General features: G+C 40.5%; 1 protein-coding gene across 1 annotated transcript in view; it reads left to right on the forward strand.

The window, feature by feature from the left end:
• LOC120549139 (protein Daple-like) overlaps positions 1 to 19103 on the forward strand; it is a 46002-nt gene that overhangs the window by 22838 nt on the left and 4061 nt on the right. Inside the window, 16 exon segments of the mRNA XM_039785795.1 lie at positions 1 to 542; positions 545 to 648; positions 1373 to 1500; positions 1618 to 1759; positions 1851 to 1961; positions 2289 to 2450; positions 2584 to 2861; positions 4333 to 4476; positions 6084 to 6270; positions 6445 to 6590; positions 8218 to 8307; positions 8817 to 9124; positions 13321 to 13410; positions 14116 to 14229; positions 14314 to 14451; positions 14528 to 14766. The exon segment at positions 1 to 542 is cut by the window's left edge and continues 95 nt beyond it. Of these exon segments, the coding sequence (XP_039641729.1) occupies positions 1 to 542; positions 545 to 648; positions 1373 to 1500; positions 1618 to 1759; positions 1851 to 1961; positions 2289 to 2450; positions 2584 to 2861; positions 4333 to 4476; positions 6084 to 6270; positions 6445 to 6590; positions 8218 to 8307; positions 8817 to 9124; positions 13321 to 13410; positions 14116 to 14229; positions 14314 to 14451; positions 14528 to 14766 (2923 nt within the window).

Here is a 19103-nt window from a genome sequence, read left to right on the forward strand (position 1 = left end):
AGAGGAGGCCCAGCGGGAACTGCAGCGACTGGGGAGGCAAGAGGCGGAGAACAGCCTGCTGTCGAAGGAGAACCTGGACCTGCGCTGCTCCCTGGAAAACATGCGCTCCTCATCCGCCCGCCTGGTCTCCCTACAGGAGGAGCATAAAGAGGCACAGAGAGAGGCACAGAATCTGCAGAGGAGGCTGGAGGAGGCCAGACAGGAGGCACAAGGAGAAAGGAAGAGGGCAGAGAGGATCGAGCTGAACGTTGCCACTCTGAACCAGGAGAAGCATCGCTTAGAGGAGGAAATACAAAGGAGCAAAGGAGGGAGAAGAGAGAGGAGAAGAAAAAAAAGAACGTAGAAAAGAGAAGAACTGAAGAGAAGCAAGGAAGTCAGAGAAGTGGGAGGAAGTTGAAGGAGAGGAGGAAGATGGAAGGAGGAAATTGGACAGTCCGAGAAGGGCAGGAAGCATCTGGAGAAGGAGAGCTGGAAGCTTAGAACACTGCTGGAGGGTAAAGAGACAGAGCTGGAGGAGAAAAGCCCACACCACAGTAATAAAAGTGACTGGGTAAGGAAGTGGAAAGGCTGAAGGAGGTGTCCGCTGGAAGGGTTTAAGAAGTAGAAAAGGACACTATGGGAAAGAAGTCGGCATCTGGCCACAATAGAGTAAAGCACTTCAAGTCATAAAAGCTAACAATTTTTAATTGTTCTTTTTGGGGTTTTTGGTTTTTTTTTTTTGTTTTGGGGGGAAAGGAAAAGAAGAAATTTGGTTTGTAATGTAGCAAAGAGAAAGTGTTCCGTGTAGTACACAAATATTTGTAAAGAGATATTTTCTTTGATCAAGAAGTTTCACTGTATAATTCTCTGGTTTATGCAGTGCAGACTAGAGTCTCTACTAACAGTGACAAAGTCTGACTCATATGAACGGGTCTAATGCAGGTGCTACTGCAGTAATTTCATTCATCCAACAGACCGAATTTTGGATAGCACATACAACATATATTTTGCACTGTAAAGCCCTGCTATATCCATATATTTATGGATTTGGGGCATTTCTGCCTTTATTTGATAGGAAAGCTGAGATATGAAAGGGGAGAGAGGGGGGGGGGGAGGGGAAGACATGCAGGAAAACAGTCACAGGTCGGATTTGAACCCTTCACCTTCTGTGTTGAGGCATAAACCTCTGAATATGTGCGCCCGCTCTACCAACTGAGCTATCTTGGCCACAGCTATATCCAATTTTGAATACAAGACTAATATTGGCCTTACATTCAGACTAACTTACTGTATGACATTTTTTTTTAACCTTGATGTGCATTTTATCATCTGTATGGAAGTGTTGATGTGTATGAGTTTCATAGCTGTGTGTCGTGTATCTTTGTGTGTGCAGGACTTGGTGTCGGAGAAACTGAGTGTTCAGCAGCAGAGTGTTGAGTTAGAGAGACTCAATCAAGAACTGGAGAAGATCGGACTGAACAGAGAAAAACTACTACAGCAAGAGCACACACTGGAGGACAGGTAGTTCTCTCTAACGTGCTGTTATTTTGGTTACTAATCAGATTGAAATTATTTTGTGCGTAGAGACGAATCTCGGAAGGGTAATTGATTGACTGATTCTTTTTTTGTACATGTCAGCAGGTACAGGCTGCTGGAGTCTCGGCTTGAGGAAACTGTCCAACAGACAATGAAGATTAAAGAGGAGAAAATCGCCTGTCTAGAAAAGAAACTACAACAAAGCAACACACTCAACACTATGTTACGTGCTGAGCTAGCCACTGTGAGGACATGCATACAAATTATTACCGAAAATCTTTTCAGATTATGAGGCATTGTAATGTAGAGCGTTACAACTTTTTTCTTTCTTCCAGGAGGAAGAAAACCAAAACTCACAGCAGCGCTCAGGAAGCGACAGGGGTCAAGGGTCAGCCACTGCCGAACTGCTACGAATCAAAGATTATCTAATTGATGTTGAAAAGAATGTAAGATTTTTCTTTTTTAATTCCTGAATAAAAACCTCACAGTATTGTATTTTTATTGGTTGGTTATGACCTACATTTATATTTACATTTTCTTTTCTGCTTTTTAGTGTTTATCTGTATGTTTTGTAGCATAATTAATGTTCTTTAATGTTTAGTTTCCTATAATTCATTCCTTCATAATTCACCTTTTTCGCACAATTGGTTAGTAAATAGAAATAGTATCTGTACAATTATTGGAACATAATTGTAACATGAATTACTTGATGTGTCTCTTATTTACCATTTAGATTAAGTTATTCATTATTTCGGTGTCATTATCTTCTCTAGAATGCCTCCCTGCAGATGGAGAGCAGTCTATTGAAGGGGCAGCTCAAACAGCTGGAGAACCAGAACACATCTGTTAACAACCAGATGTTGGCGCTGCAGCGACACACCACCACCCTGCAGGAACAGAATTCAGCCTTACATACGCAGACAGCAAAACTACAGGTAAACAATATCCAATTCACTCACATAGTATTTTTGTAAAACTGGTCTAATAAGAGGCAGTAACATAATTTCTACGATATTTCTCCAGATAATGTTTTTTTTTTTTGTTCTAATGGATTTCACTATGTCTTAGGTGGAGAACTCCACACTTTCTTCCCAGAGTGCATCTCTCATGGCCCAGAATGCTGTGCTGCAGGGCCAAGTCACCGCCTTGGAGTCGGAGGTAGAGTCGTGGCAGAGACAACGCGAGGAGGCGTGGCGAGGCAGAGAAAGCGTGCTCAGTGACCATGAACGCCTGCTGAGCGTTCATGAAAGGCAAGCGCACGAGTACGAGCAGCTGATCAGTCAGCACGCTGCACTGAAAGGCAAACAGAGGGCGCTAGAGGGTGAACACAGGACGCTACACAGCAAGTAAGTAAAAAACATACCTTACTAACAGTATAGAGGTAGAAAGTCTTTGATAATTCTTAGTTTGGAGAGCCCTGTAAACACGTGACCAGAAAATTATCATGGAGGAAAATGTAGAGTTAAAGTTCATATCATCGTATTTAAATGGAAGCAGCTTGAATCTTCTGTTTGAGTCACAGTAGTCTATATCCACAACATTCCACTTCCGGGATTTCTCCGTTGGCAAACGAAATTCCGTTGGATTTCACTCATTTAGACCACATATCCGTTAATTTGGGTTACCTTCTTTGTGTTGACATTTTAAACTCCGGTGGATTTCTGAGGACTATGGTTAACTGCTCCTCAGATCTCTGCAGGGTAAATCCAGACAGCTAGCTAGACTATCTGTCCATTCTGAGTTTTCTGTTGCACGACTAAAACTACTTTTGAACGTACACATGTTCCACCAAAACAAGTTCCTTCTCGAGGCAATTTTCAGAGGCGCTACGGCTCCGTACGGCGCTTAGCGCCACCCAAGATGATTGTGATTGGTTTAAAGAAATGCCAATAAACCAGAGCATGTTTTTCTCCCATCCCGGAATGCTGTGTGGACTAGCCAGACCCTCCTGTGCAGCGTTGTGGAGGAAGGTCTGGCAATGCGAGACTAAAGTCACAGTGACATGGCGATTAGAGCATCTTTTTCTGTAATGTGATACATTGAAGCTTAAATCAAATGCTTGAAATTTGATCGGATAGCGAAAGAGTCGTATAACGGCAAAGAAAACCCTGTGAATGTTTATACGTTTAAAAACAAATAAATTCATCGGTGCAGCGAAGAGAGCAGGGAAGAAAAAAACCAGTAAAGTTGTGAGGTGGTCGAAATGTTCAGTGTAGGTTTTAGTTTGTTCATGAATAAACCCTGCAGCTCCTAAAGACCAGCATGTGTGGCTGTGGTTCCTAGTTGTCATAAGGTGAAACCTAAGCATCATTAATTACACATCAAAATGTTAAAATAGCATGATTACATTGTTGAATTAATTAAAGCCTAGTATTGTTTTAAACCTATGTTTAGCATGTAACAGGATACAAATAGGGATGCAGGATTAGAACTTGAAAATTTATATTTTTTATTTCATTGTGTCTTTAATAAAGGTGCTGTGCTAATATTTATACTCTATAGTATGTAAACGGAAGCATGGAGTCACATGAAACATACATATCGACACACGCATACAGTGTTCTCAGTGTTGATTATTGGCCGCTTTTACACTTATTGTGTTTTACCACCACCAGTGGCTGTAGGTCACAGTATTATTGATCAGTGACAGGGACATCCACCAACACATTGGAATAATATAACCACAGCCCAACCCTCCTCAACTCATAGAATTTTCTGTAGTTATTTGTTCCATTTTGTTTCCAGGGTATTTTATTTTTTTTTCTATTTTGTTCAAAATCGCTGTAATACCAATCAAGTTTTTTTGTCCGTCTGCAGGTATTGTATTTTACTGCAGCAGAAGGAGAAATGGGAGGAACAGGAGGGGCATGGTCGGAAAGAGAAGGAGGACCTAAACCAGGAGATCCAAAAGAATCGGCTACTACAGCAAGAGAATCTACAGCTAAAAACAGAAGTGGACAGGTACAATATTTATACACACCGTAAGATATTGACAAAAAAAAAGAGTTTGTTGTCCATAGTTTTGCTGTGAAAAATGGTAAACTGACTGTGCCAGAGAATGCAGACATCTTTTACATAATGTCAAAACTATTACTTCTTCAAACTATTAATTCTGGCCATATCTCCATGTCTAACATTGCACCTTTTGGGAGCCTGGGAGCAGAGATGTGAAGTAACGAAGTACAAATACTTCGTTACAGTACTCATGTAGATTTTTCAGATATTTTTACTTTACTATTTATTTTTGTGGCGACTTTTTACTGTTACTCCTTACATTTTAACAAGAATATCGGTACTTTCTACTCCTTACATTTCAGAAAATTGGCTCGTTACTTTAGTTTTGTACGAAAGGTCGTCTATCAGGAGTGATTGTGAGTACATGTCGGAAAATAGCGCGGACACGCGTCTTACACCGGATGGTCGTCGCCACACAGAAAGAAAGGATGAGAAAAGAGGATAAATCTGTTGCGATGCGTGGTGGCGTCGCTTGAGAACTGTAAGTCGTATAACTTATGTTGTCAGTTCATTTAAGCCTGTTGTTGTATTGGTCTATATTTCTTGCAAAGTTAAAGTAAGTTAGCTAGTGATTTTGTTGTTTGTGTTAACCTTTTAGCTAGGTTGCACGTTGCTTGATCTTATTAAAGCATCAAAAGAGAGAAGTTGTCTCCGTCCGTGTTTTAGACACATCTGGGGCAAAGTTGGAAACCAGAATCAGCTTTAAATACAGTCCTAATCTAGTCCTCACTAACAAGTTTCAAATAATTTCGCTGGAGTTACTGTTATTATTTTTCGCGTCATCAATACCGAATTCAATCTAATTGGATGGGAATATACTGTACGTTGCACTTGATGCAACGACTCGACAGATTCGGCGGCATTCATTTGCGGCAAATCATTGTGGCTTGATGGTGGTAACGTTAGCACTAGTAGTATGGATGTTTGTTTATTGTCTGTTTAGTAATTCATATTGAATCTTTTATTTTCATTCCAGAAGCCATATTTGAGCACACACACACACACACACATACATACATGTAGATTCCTTTTAAATGTTAAGGGGAAGATTAAAAAAGAGAAACTGGATCTGTGAATTCTATCTTACTACTCAGTCAGAATCTTATTAACTTTGGAGTCCCAGTCTCTGTCCCAATAATCATATATGTCATGTTTTAGGCCTATTGGCAAACATCCATTTAAAATGTAGGCAATGGCATAAAAAGAATCCACTGAAGTTTCTCAGCTACCACTCTAGTTAATTTGTGTGGTACAGGCAGCTTTTCATAAAAAATGGTATTCATTCGCAAGGCTACTTTTACTTTTATACTTTAAGTAAATTTCCAAGCCTGTACTTTGTTACTTTTACTTGAGTAAAGAAGTTAAATCAGTACTTCTGCTTTTACCAGAGTATTTTTTTACAAAAATATCTGTACTTCTACTTGAGTACGTGAAGTAAGTACTTTTGCCATCTCTGCCTGGGAGCACAGTCGGCTACTTTTTTTTAAACTACCGAAGTTGATCACTTGACTTTCCTCATATTGGTATTGTTTCTCTTCTATCTCCCCCTTTAGAATAACCGAGAGCCAATCACAGCAATCAGAGCAATGTGAGGTGTTGCAGCAGCGCATGAATGAACTCAAAAGCTCATTAAGCGCCTCCCAGCTGGAAGAGAGTCGATGGATGGCGCGATACGATTCACTAATGGAGCAACACCAGGGCCTGGATCTAACCATGACCAAACTAGACAACCACTGTGAGGTAAACTGGGCCATTGTATTTGACCATGAGGCAGTGGGGAGAAATAAGTGACAAATATTTCTTGTAGCACAGCAGTGTTTGACTTTAAATCACTTCAGCTTTCCCGTTGGAGAACGAGTCTGGATCACCATCTCTTTGTTCCTTTCCTGACCTGACTCCTATGTGTGTCTTTAGCTGTTGAGTCGACTGAAAGGGAACCTGGAAGAAGAGAACCACCACCTCCTGAGTCAGATCAACCTGCTGAGTCAGCAGAACCACACTCTACTTGAGAGGAGCATGGAGAGCAAAGAGCTGTATCACCAGGAACAGAAACTCTACATGTAACTGCATACAACACCTGCAACACAAACAACACTTTACTTATGTACCATTAGGGCTGTCAACGAATATTCTGAATTTGAATATACATTCGAAATATGAAAATTAATATTCAATTGTGGTAAGAAAAAAAAAAAAAAAACAGCACTACCGTGGCTGCTTGCCTTGCGCGGGCCTGGGCCGGCGCTCCCTAAATGACTCTGAACATTTAGCTCCCTGGTACAAAGTCTGTGTAATGTCTAATTGAGCCCAATCGGTCATCCGGAGGATTCACATCGATCGAGTTGGCGTGTTGATGATGTTTCTATCATGCTGCTGGCGTGAAACCGGAAGAAAACAACCAATGGTGGAGAAAAAGGGTAGTTTACACAAAGACGCCAACTTTAATGTCTAACTGGAAAGACAACAAGATTCTGTAATTCCTAATCCAGCCCGAGGCTTAGGGCTCCTGCACACTGGCTGCGTGGCGTGAGCGTGTCAGCTGCGTGGCGTGTCCGTTTTTATTTTGGCTCCAATGTTAACAGGTTAGAGCTTGCACACTGCACGTCTCAGCCGCGCCAAAAACACTTGCATGCTAGAAATAGAACCGACGCCTATTTTTCACGTGACACGCAAGCGTGTTGGAAGCATTTCCATTTTGAAGTCTCTAGGTTTTCACATAAATGCACATATAAATGTAATTTAAAAAAAAAACAATAATAATAATTATCGATTTTCAACTATTGCACCTGTCAATACAGAACGAAATATTATTTTGCAGTCAATACTGCCACGCAGGCAGTGTGCAGCCGGCCTTACGGTGTCGCTAAGCCGTCGGAGTGTGCACGGAGATGAGGGACTATTCCTAGTTCTTCCATATTGGTAGCCATTCTTCTTCTTGTTCTTCTTCATTTAACGGCAGACTAGAAGGCCCCCGTCAGGTCCGGAAGAATTGCTTCCCCGTTACTTGCGGTACTGTAGAAAAAACGAGTACCGCCATGTTTTCAGAATTTTGCCTTCGACTTGGTACTAAAGCATCGGTTCTCGTTTCGTCAGTACAATGTTACAATCATAAATGTAAATGTTAAAACATAACATGTACATAAAGCATATACATTATGCAAAGTAGTTTATGAATAAATAAAAGGCAAACTTACAAGCAAAGCCTTTCCTAGTGCAGGAACGGTAAAAAAAAAGAGAGGATTATACCTTAGAAACAAACTGCTGTCACAAGTAGAATGCACTTGTTTGCATCACGTGATCTTAGTCATGTGAGCGATCTTAACCAATAGGAAAGATACAGGGTATAAATTCAGAAAAAAATGCAATGTCATGAAATGTTCACTGGGTGCTTCCAAAAACAAGATATACTAAAGTTAGGGCTGGTCAATATGGAGAAAATCCGATATCACGATATTCTTGACCAAATACATTGCTATCGATATTGCGACAAATATTGTTGGGTTGACAATTTGTGCTTTCACACAATATCTTTTACAATGACATTTTAGAAAAAAATAATCATCAATAATGTGGTAAACAGTTTCAAGTGAAATTATAGAGGAAAAAGTAAATATTTTTTCCACCACCTGAGACGATGAATAACAAATTGCAATGTGTTTCTTTCCCTCTGTGTCTTTCTTCATCTAGTGATAAGCTGAACGCTCTTCGTCGTCAGAAAGAGAAACTAGAAGAAAAGATCATGGACCAGTACAAGTTCTATGACCCCACACCTAAAAAGTAATACTTTTATCAGCACTATTCATTTTCTTTTTTTATAGAGGATATGGAGTAGCTGAGTGTAGTTTTGGCAACTTTCTGCTAAGTTTCTAGTCTGGCTATCACCAGACCAAGCTCAATCTTTTAAGATTGAACATTAGTCTGGGGAGTCTGCTCTGTATTTTCTGCTGCACAAGAGGCGGGATCAACGAGCATAGTTCAAAATGACTCTGTACACAATTGGATAGTCCTTCAACCAATCAGACCAACGATCCGGGTGACGTAGCAGCGAAAGCGGCATCAACAGGTTGCTGCGCTTCGGTAGCCGCCATTTTGAATGTAAACAAAAAGCTGCTTGCCGTCACTTCTCTATCGTCATCGTGTTAAACCCGGCGAAAAATTTACAGGTTTCCAGCCTGAGCTGCAGTGCGAAATCAAATCGCCGGCAGATCGGGCTGGGTTTATCCAGTCTGCTAAGTTTCTGCAGTAACAGCCCAATATAACTAGTTCATGTTTGTGTGTCTTGTCAGGAGGAGTCAGTGGTCTGGAGCCAAAGCTTTAGTCAAACTGATCAAACCCCGAAAGGAGAGCAGCAGCAGGGAGCGAGGGGCCGACCGTGACAAGGAAGGAGGCAAAGATAGAGAACGAGCAAAGAGCGCCCCAGACATCCCACTACCTTCCCCGCCTCCCCTCCTCCCTCCTAAAACCCCACCACCACTTCCCCAGCGCACAGGAAGTGACACGCAGGACAGCGGCCATGCCCATAGTAACCATAACAACCACACCGCCAGCACCAGCCTGGGACCCCAGAGTCCAGCGCTCACGCCCATCAGCCGAGGTAAAAACTATCACACATTCACCGACACACGCATCCAAAAATAATAAAACCCCTCTTTATACAGCATTAATCACCAGGAGATGTCTGGTGATGGTCTTTTTTTTTATCTCAGGACCCTCAGAACTTCACCATCAAAGACCCATTCACAGACATATTTGTTTAATATTGACATCTGGGAGAAATTGTCTATGGTGTCATCTTTATGGAATATGATAGAGAGGAAAACTGTATAAATAGTGTTTTTTTAGGAAATGTACATACAGCATATATCAAGTACATTGTCTTGCTAATTTTTTGGTTCCTAAAACACAAAGCTGATGGAACATGGTGACTTGCGATCAGACGCACCTCCCTATCTGCTCCTATAGAGGGCACTGTTGACCAGCACATAACTGACTGACTGAACTTCTGACAGTTTCTTTACACCTCTGTTTCTCACATCTGTTAACATCCACTGTATCTGTTCTCTGCTGTGTTTCCATATTAACAAGGCTCCGATCCTACAGTAGAAATACTAACCGTACACAGAAGTATTATTGAATGTTCTAAAGTAGGTTTCTATTGCATTAATTACACACTTACATATTTTTGGTTTTCCTCCAAAACTGAAATAAAAACCCTTACCACGAGCAGAGCTGAAGCTGACCCTGAGGAAGATTGTAATGTCCGTGATGCTAAAGCAGCAAGTTTCCTATTTGTCAGACAGATAAAATGTGTCCTCTCTCACGTTATAACTCAAAAACACAAACAGGCCACACTTCAGTAGGTCAACTAGCAAATGCTTTCACAGCAAGCCACGGCCATAAAGCTAGATAACTAGGGCTGACTTCACTTGCTCTGCCTTTTTTTGTCTGGTTAAAGGGCGCTAAACACAACTAATAATGAAGGCAGGGGCACAGTACGGTTTAGATAGTGCCCTCTGAAACAATGGTGGTTACGGTATCGTTGCTGTCAGTATGTTTCACAGCGGTATATAGTTAAACTCGTACATCAAAATATCTTCAATCCAACTTGTGACAAGGGGTCGCAAGTAGAGATTGCTTTGTATTTACACATACAAAGAAGTTACAGAACCACTTCACTCTGTAGGACCTGATGAATACTTTTCATCATTTTTTTCCCAATAATAGAACTGGGTTCTAATCAGGCCCACAAGAAGTGGGGCAGGCTTTGAAGCCGGTCTGACATGGTGGCCAAAAAATACTTTTCCCCATAGACTTAAATGGTGAAAGAGACGTCTGTAAATCAGTGGATGAATTGTCACAACCCCGCAAAATGATTCGTTTCACTATCAGAATTTGAGCCATTCAATGCAATAATCCAGTCCAATTTGGAAAGTCTAGAAGATTACATAATGTTATCCCTATGCAAGTTGGCGGAGCGCTTAACCAGAAGTAGCCGACTCGGCCGGCGGAAGTCTCTAGTGCGCCTTCTCTATGGGCCCCAGCAGTGCGGATCATCTGGGTAATTTTATACACTGCAGTTGAGTTTCTTTGGCTTCATGCGCCTCTCAGCAACTTTTCTTATTGGAATGAACGGGGCTCCGCCTCGAACGCTGTATCCAGTTCTCTTTATATATCTATGGTTCTAATGCATGGTCCAAACTCTGTTTATGATTCTATTTCCTTGGGTTTTCTTTTTTAGTGCTCTACTCTTAGATGGAATTCTACTCATGGCTGAGCTCAATTCACTCTTAGTGGCTTTTAAATTGAAATTCTACTGGCATGTGGAAGTTGTCATTCATCTTATTTAAGGAGCTACATTGAACCATAAACAATAAATCTTGCCTATTACTATACATCTACATATGTCTTGCTGTCTCACTCCCAATATAGGCCAGAGGTATGCCAACATTTGTTATCTGCCATTTCCTGTGCACTAAGCTTTGGACCAATAGTCATGCTTGGTAAATTCAGTGAGTTGAGGTCAGTCTTGAATCTGATGCATGATTTTACTTGACAATGGGTTTCTGTTTTCTTGCATGATATCTATAATTTTGCATTCTATCAATTACATACTTAATGACTTCTTAATCAACTGTTTTTTTTCTTCAATTTACTCAGTCATTATTTCATTGTTTTCTTTACATTTCTCCATCTCTCCCTCCTATCTCTCTCCATTCTCTCCATCTCAGCTCCCAACACCCCAAAACGCTTCAGTTTTCTCCGCAGTAAAAGTCAAGAAAGACTCCTCCTCCTCTCCCCCTCCTCCTCCTCCTCATCCTCCTCCTCCCGTCCCTCCCTCTCTCTCACTAGAAGACTGCGATTCTGGTCTTCCACTGACATCACAGCTGACGTCATCACTAGCCAGCCAATCTCAGCCAACGGCGTATTCTAAAATCCTCATCATCATCATCCTTTTTAACCACACACATCATCATCATCATCATCATCACTGCCACCTCCACATCAGACATTTCAACAACACTCATCAGTGTGATTTTCAGTACTTCACACAAAAATGCACAAATCATACATGCATGCACTTCATAAACACTAATGCAGTCACAAATGACATGCTCCTCAAGCATACAGATAAACAAACAGGTGCTTTGCGGGTGTGAGCCAGCCAGTATTTTATAGTAAGTACGCACATGTATAGATGGTTTATGTGTGTGTGAGAACGTGTGCGCACATGTACAGGTTTCTAAGCACGCCAGGCTTGCCTGCATATATCTGCATGTCCTTGAAGAGTTGTTTATTTTTCATTAGTATCTGATAAAATAATAATTGTGTGTTTGTGTGCCTGTGTGCTGTCACCTCACTTACTGTTTTTAATCTGGTGTCTTGTTGAAGATTGATTTCTGTGTTAAGAGCAGATTTCGGTCCGTTCTGAGCTGTGAGTTGAAGATAGATCTGTTCGCTTCACAAAGCTTTGCTGCAGAGGTTTCTCTTAATTCATATAGAAGTGAAAGTTCATCGCAGCAACCTTGCTACTGCAAACTCGTCACCTAGAACCTCTATCAACGTGTTCTGTCTGTCACTTGCATTAACCCTTTGCCTATCCATCCTCTGTCTGAAATGAGCTTTTTAAGCGGCAACAGCTTATATGGGCTTTTACACCAATGTTTTACGCTAATATCAGCATCTTTAAAGCTGCGCTGGCGAAGATAAAAAATCAAGACACCCTATCAGCTTTAAGCGAGACTGTCACTTAAAAAAGAAAATAAATTATACTTTCATTCTCCTACAAATGAAAAGCTAATTTATAAGCAATAAAACATGTATATGCATGCTATATTTAACACGCTCCACGGTTTTGTCTTTATAGCCTTACTTGGTCTGCTATGACCAGTAGCATATGATGGCTAATATTAGCTAGTGTTAGCTTAGAGACACTAGTGTCACTGACGTTACTTACCGAGTCAGTTCACTGACTTTATGATTATGACTCTTACTCTATATTCTCTACGTTATAGCATGTCCCAGATAAACACTGCAATTCATTTCTTCACAACGTAAAACAAGAAGTAAGCACATGACAATGTGGTAAAAGAGGGGAAAAGTTACAAAGTCTCACTTTATATTGGGTAAAGAGTAATTTTTTATATTACTTGTAGAAAGACGATTAATATAAGAGCATAATAACTATGAAAGCAAGATCCAGACTCTTAACAGAGAGCAACTGTTATATATGCTACATCCAGTGACATTTGGGCTCAGTAGACTGTATAATTCAGCATAATGAAGCTCTTTAAACAGGTACCTGTTATTGTTGTTTGCTGCAAGCTACATGTAAAATTGCATAGTCTAGTTTTAAATTTAAACCTTTTAATGCCAAAAACGATTTACAGGGATTTAGTCTTTGGCTCAGATGTTTTTTTCCCCTCTATTTTCAAGATGGCACATGGCAGGAGTTTGCATCAGAGAAGCTGTGTTTTTGTTGGGTGCATCCATGTTCACACCTTCATTGGCTTAGATGACTCACTGTGACGCACAGAGATGTCAGTTACCCCTGTACCTTGAAATTGATTAGACGTATCCAGTCATGTCTAAATAGAATGAGATGCATTCACTGAAAAATAACCAATATCACAGTCATTTGTAAGCTTCCAGCGTGCCTGCGTCAATGAATGGATTCCTAATGTCTTGCTTGGCTTTCTTGCTACTTTATGTTACGTACGCCACACATCTTATGGTCATACTATGCCACCCAGGTCCAGAATGGTTCCTTACAACATTCTGATTGGTCTGCAGGTTTGACTGACAGAGGGTGGGGTGTTTATCGTAGCAGTACTCCAGGAGGCAGCAGTGAGAGTGTCAATGGAGAGGATGGACATGGACAAGGTAATGAATATATTAATGCTTAATGATGATAACAGTCAATGAAAATGTTTTGAATCCAGCAGGAAAACTGAGCTAGTTGATTAGGATTGAAGTTAAATTGAGGTTTAAGATGTTAACACTTTCACATATACATTTTGAGTTGGTATCATTTTTGTAAAAACAAGACTGGTAGCATGTACATTGTTATAAGCCACCTGCTTGGATTTAATGTGAAATTAGCAGCTGGAATCATTTCAATTTTCATTTAGTCCACAAATTTAAACCTGTTACTTAATCAGGCATATTTAGGGTCGACATTGGTCTTATCTTTCTTGCGAACCTAAATTGTAGCACTGGAAAGGGAAGGGAAGAGCAATGTGTACATTGTCAAAGCAAAGACCAGTTTCCGTTTACAAATACTTATGGTTTTGATAAATGCTTCGGCATTTGAGATAAAAGGAGATATTTATATAGCGTTATAGTTTATATCAAGCAGGTCTCAGCATGTCTCCCTTGAGAATGAGACCCTGTGTCTCAATTACCTGTATAAATAAAGGTTAAATAAAAAAATAATCAAATGCAGTATATAATGATGATCAAGGAAGCAAATATGTATTATATTATTAGGCGAAAGTCTGTTTTTTATCTTGAATATGAATAATTATACAACAATAAGACATTGGGTTGCTCCTGGCAGACTAACCTCTGAGTTTCCCGCCCCCCCAGGTCAGATCCATAAAGCTCTGAGCTCTACTCCAAGCCATCATTCATCCCCATTGGGGCTAACTAACAACTCCAGCTCCAGACTGGGACAAGGCCCCGGCCGCGAGGCCTTAGCGCGTCCGTTATTAATACATAAGATGTTATTCAGAAGTCAGCAGGAATGTGAGCGTGTTTATGATTATTTATATATTAAAATGTCAGGGCTGTTATTTGATGAAGACTCCCGCCACAACTCCTCTGACTCTGTGTTTGGTCATCATGGCAACGTGGGAGGTCGCCCGGGGTCAGCAGACTTCAGCCACAACACCTCCAGCTCCAACTCGCCTGTCAACTGCAGAGGTACGCAAGTTTCTTCAGTAAGAATATTTGTATAAATATCATTTTTGCTGTTATTTAATATTTTGAACCGTCTTAGACCCATCAGATCGTCAGGCTCGCCCATCCAGCCTCTCAAGTGATGATGTCGTGGGTCTCGGCCAATCGCAACAGACTCTGTCACGTAGTTCCACCCTTCCATACGACCACACACCGCAGAGGGCCCAACCACAGCGCGGAGGCGGGGTTAGGTCTAAGACCCGTCCATCTTCCCCAGGAAGTGAGATGGTGTCGCTGGAAGAGTTTCTACAAGAGAGCAACCTAAAGTCACCTCCTATGGTAAGAAATATATGCATATAAGGTTTACTTTAATGTTCCTAATTGATATATTTACACACATTAGAAATATATTTAGATGAAATTAAATGAATTTCATGTACTGAAATAAAATGCACATACACTCAGTGTCCACTTTATTATGTACACCTCACTGTTTACACATCTCATCCCTTGAGACAGTGAGCTACCTACAAATAAAACCTAATTCTATTACAGACCAAGGAGATCTTCTTCACCTCTTCTGTTGTGGCTTTTAGAGCACACACGGATAGATTTACTAACACTAGCGCAGTTAACGCTGCGTCTGTTTATGCGAGTTTGGTAATGGTGTGCGCTATGCTTCCTCATTTTGCGTAGTATTTATCAAACCTGACACCCATCAGCACATACTCCGCCCTCTAGCGTAATTAGTGCACCTCTAAAAGAGCAAAGAACGGGCCCCCATGTATCTATCATGGATCTTCCTATGGGAAAAAGAAAGCGCAAGCTTAAATTTAGTGACGATGAAATTGACCTATTAGTGCATGAAGTAACAACAAACCTGAACATATTACAGGGCAGAACATCCATACCCTCGTTATTTTTTTTTTATTTCGATTGCCATAACAAATAAAATAAACTAGTAATCGGGAGGAGGTAAAACAAACAAACGGTGGCAAGACATAAAGCGCAGAACAAAAGAGAAGGTAGCGTACAACCGGGCACAATCGAGGAGAACCAGTTCAGGTCCACCAGAAATAAACACGCTATCTACTATTAAAGAGGTGGTGCAGCAAGCACTCGTTGCCGAACAGGTGGAAGGTGTGGACGGCATAGATACTACTGAGATCTCTGTAGAGAATGAAGGTATGCGTGGTCTGTTATGATACTGTTGTGTTGGCTTTATGTATGTATACATATGTTTATATCATTTATATGTCAACCCAACCGATGGGGTTAAGTCATTAAAGAGAGTGTTATATAGTTAAATAATCGCAAAATTGTTTATCAAAAATGGAACAGACATAGAGGTGTTTTTTTTATTTAGTTTTTAGTCTGCTGCCATTGAATAAGGTACATTTTTACACACAGGAAAACGCACTTGCTTTTAAGAGGCGGAGAATTTCCCCTGCAGAATAGAGGCGCGCTCTTACTGGCAGTCTTTGTAAATACTGCGTAATATATAATTAGGCTCACTTTACGCGTATCCTCCCACCTTTTTGGGTAGAACTCCCACTTTCCCCATGACCTACCCATGAACGCATATTGAAAGCGCAACTTGTCTCTTCTCGCTCATGTGGCAGGCAATCTGCGATTTTACCCAAGTGCGCCTTGTTTGCAAATAGCCCGCATCGGTTAAGTCAGTCTTTGCGAACAATTAACGCCTGGAAACAGGCGCAAACAGCTTGATAAATCTAGCCCTTAGTGTGGTGGCTTTAACTTGGTAAAAGGGGTTAAAGACAACCGCCTCACAGAAAGTAATAAACACTCACCAGTGAGACGAGACAAATTTCTTTTTTGTAATCAAATGTGTATTGATTATATCAAATATGTATACAGACAGGAATAAACTTCACGGGACATATATGACAGACAATCCCCCATGATTTTATCCAAAGATTAGCACATTGTCTCTTCTCCCCGTCTTCTAGTAAAGAGTTTTGTCTTCAAGAGTTCAAGCTTCATGTTTAAATTGCTTGTTCCGTTGGCATTTAGTGATTTAACATCCGATTCCGTTTGTTCATAGTTTGAAAATGTGCCTCTAAGCGGTCGGGCAGCTGTTGAAAGTTTTTGTCGGCCTCTCCAAAAGGTTTGGCCAGAGCCTTTCCCATAGCTTGGTCCATGTAATTTGCCTACTCAGGTTTCTCACTGTCTCCGTGATTGCAGATTGGGTTTGAGTTGTCTGTACATCTCCTTTCTTCGTTTTCTTTTCTTGTTCTCCTTTTGGCTCGTCAGGCATTTGCTGCTTCTTTTACCACGGCTTCAGTTTTGATGTGTAATAAGAAGCAAATTCACCAAACATTTAACAAACAAACAAAAAAAGTTAGCCAGAGATCAGCTAGTCCGCCATCCCTTCAGCTGATGTGACGCACAATCTGGGGATGTTATGTTAAATTACAAATGACTCACCTAAAAAGAAAGTAGCAAAATGTGTTTTGTTTTTTTATGTGAATCACAATTTCATTGCCTTTTGATGTTTGTTTTCAGTCCAGCTGGAGTCAATTTAGAACTGGCCACCCACCAAGAAGGAACAAGGAAATTTTTAGGTCATGGAATCTGAATCAGCCTTAAACATATATAAATTTTAGATCAGCTGGTGGAAACAATGATACGTTATTAACAGTCTTGGAGCTGGAGGTGTTGTGGCTGAAGTCTGCTGACCCCGGGCGACCTCCCACGTTGCCATGATGACCAAACACCGAGTCAGAGGAGTTGTGGCGGGAGTCTTCATCAAATAACAGCCCTGACATTTTAATATATAAATAATCATAAACACGCTCACATTACTGCTGACTTCTGAATAACATCTTATGTATTAATAACTTGGCTTACCTCTAGGCCTGCGGCCGGGGCCTTGTCCCAGTCTGGAGCTGGAGTTGTTAGTTAGCCCCAATGGGGATGAATGATGGCTCGGAGTAGAGCTCAGAGCTTTATGGATCTGACCTGGGGGGGCGGGAAACTCAGAGGTTAGTCTGCCAGGAGCAACCCAATGTCTTATTGTTGTATAATTAAACATATATAAATTTTAGATCAGCTGGTGGAAACAATGATACGTTATTAAGTCTATGAATAATGTACTGTATGTGTGAAAAATGTAATATGTATGGTGATATTGTATGTGGGTCGACTCGCGCATCACTACTGCATGTAGTCCCGCCATGCTGGCTGTCCTTGATACATAGACGTTGATTCGGCTCTGTTGAGGCTTTGTGACTACACCTGCTGCCGGCTCAAAGGCAGAACAACTCTGTCCCCCCCATTCTGTCTTCGTAACTTTTCTACAGACAGCGAGGCGGAATAAAGGCGCAACATTTGCCGTCTCAAACAGGCTGTGTGAAAGGGGCTAAAGATGGACAGGAGAACAAAACTGAAAACAAAAATCATTTTCTTGAAAAAACTTCTGTACTGCATGTTCATGGTGTCAACAAAACCAACAGCAATAGTTTTTATTTTTATTTAAATGTCAGTGTGGTGCAAACCATGCAGTTAATCTGAAGGCAGACATCATTATTTCATAGATATTAGAGTAAAGAAAAGAGCCAGTGAAACATTTTTCTGTGAGTCTAGAAATTCCAGTATATTTCTGAAGGTTTGGCTTTGGAATCTATATTACTATTTTAAATATGAATAATAAAAGGCGCAGTACAGTTTCCATGTTTATTCACAACTCAGTCCTTCCAGAAAAACGCGGAGTTTTTTTGTGATTGTTGCGGGCAAAAATCCTTGATTATGCGGCACGTTTTCTTAAAAAATGCGATGGAATATGCGGGATATTTATGCAATTTTATGCGATGAAATTGCGCAAACTTGCAAAAACTGCGGTTTGATGAAAAAGTGATTTCCCCCAACACCCTGCATTTTTTAAACTTAATTTCCAAAAATAGTTTACATATATTCAGTCATTGCAATAAGTAAACAAATAAGATACAAAAATATATACATATAATATTAAAGTAAAAGTAAAAATAAAAGTAATAGTCTAAAACAGAGGGAAATAAAAGATACAAAAAAGACAGACTTTCAAAAATCGTTAATATCGACAGCAGGAGCACTTAAAGACATTTGAGTAGACCTCAGATATTAAGATAGCTTTCTTATTGGATACCAACTTAAGAGACTCAAAGTACATGTCAAATTCAACCTCCAACACCCTGCTTTTCGATGATGTTCACGTCGCGTAATTACGTCACTTCATAACGTTCCCATGGCAACAGGGGAAAATGGCTGCTCTTGTGTGAAGTAAACGCAACTTTTTTTGAACTTTCTGCTAAGATATATGTGACTTTTTTTGCAACGAAAATGCGGGGATTATGAAATCATGCAAGCACTACGTATTTTGCGTGGAAATCGGCAATTTATGCGGCGAAAGTGCGGCATATTTGAAAAAATGCGGCCCCCGCATGAATATGAGGACTTTAGCTGATTATGCGATCGCATAATCGCGTTTTTCTGGAGGGACTGACAACTTGAGACTGGGAAAAACTAAACAATCCAATGGAAAATCAGCAGCTACACATTAACTCCTCAAACAATCCTTGAATGCATTTATTTAAAAATGTTTTGATATCGATCCTTTAGTGTCTTTTTTTTTTTTTTTATTTCTGTTGTCAATTTTCAATTCAATAGACTGTGTATTC

This window comes from Perca fluviatilis, chromosome 20 (assembly GCF_010015445.1).
Source record: "Perca fluviatilis chromosome 20, GENO_Pfluv_1.0, whole genome shotgun sequence".
NCBI classification, from domain to species: domain Eukaryota; kingdom Metazoa; phylum Chordata; class Actinopteri; order Perciformes; family Percidae; genus Perca; species Perca fluviatilis.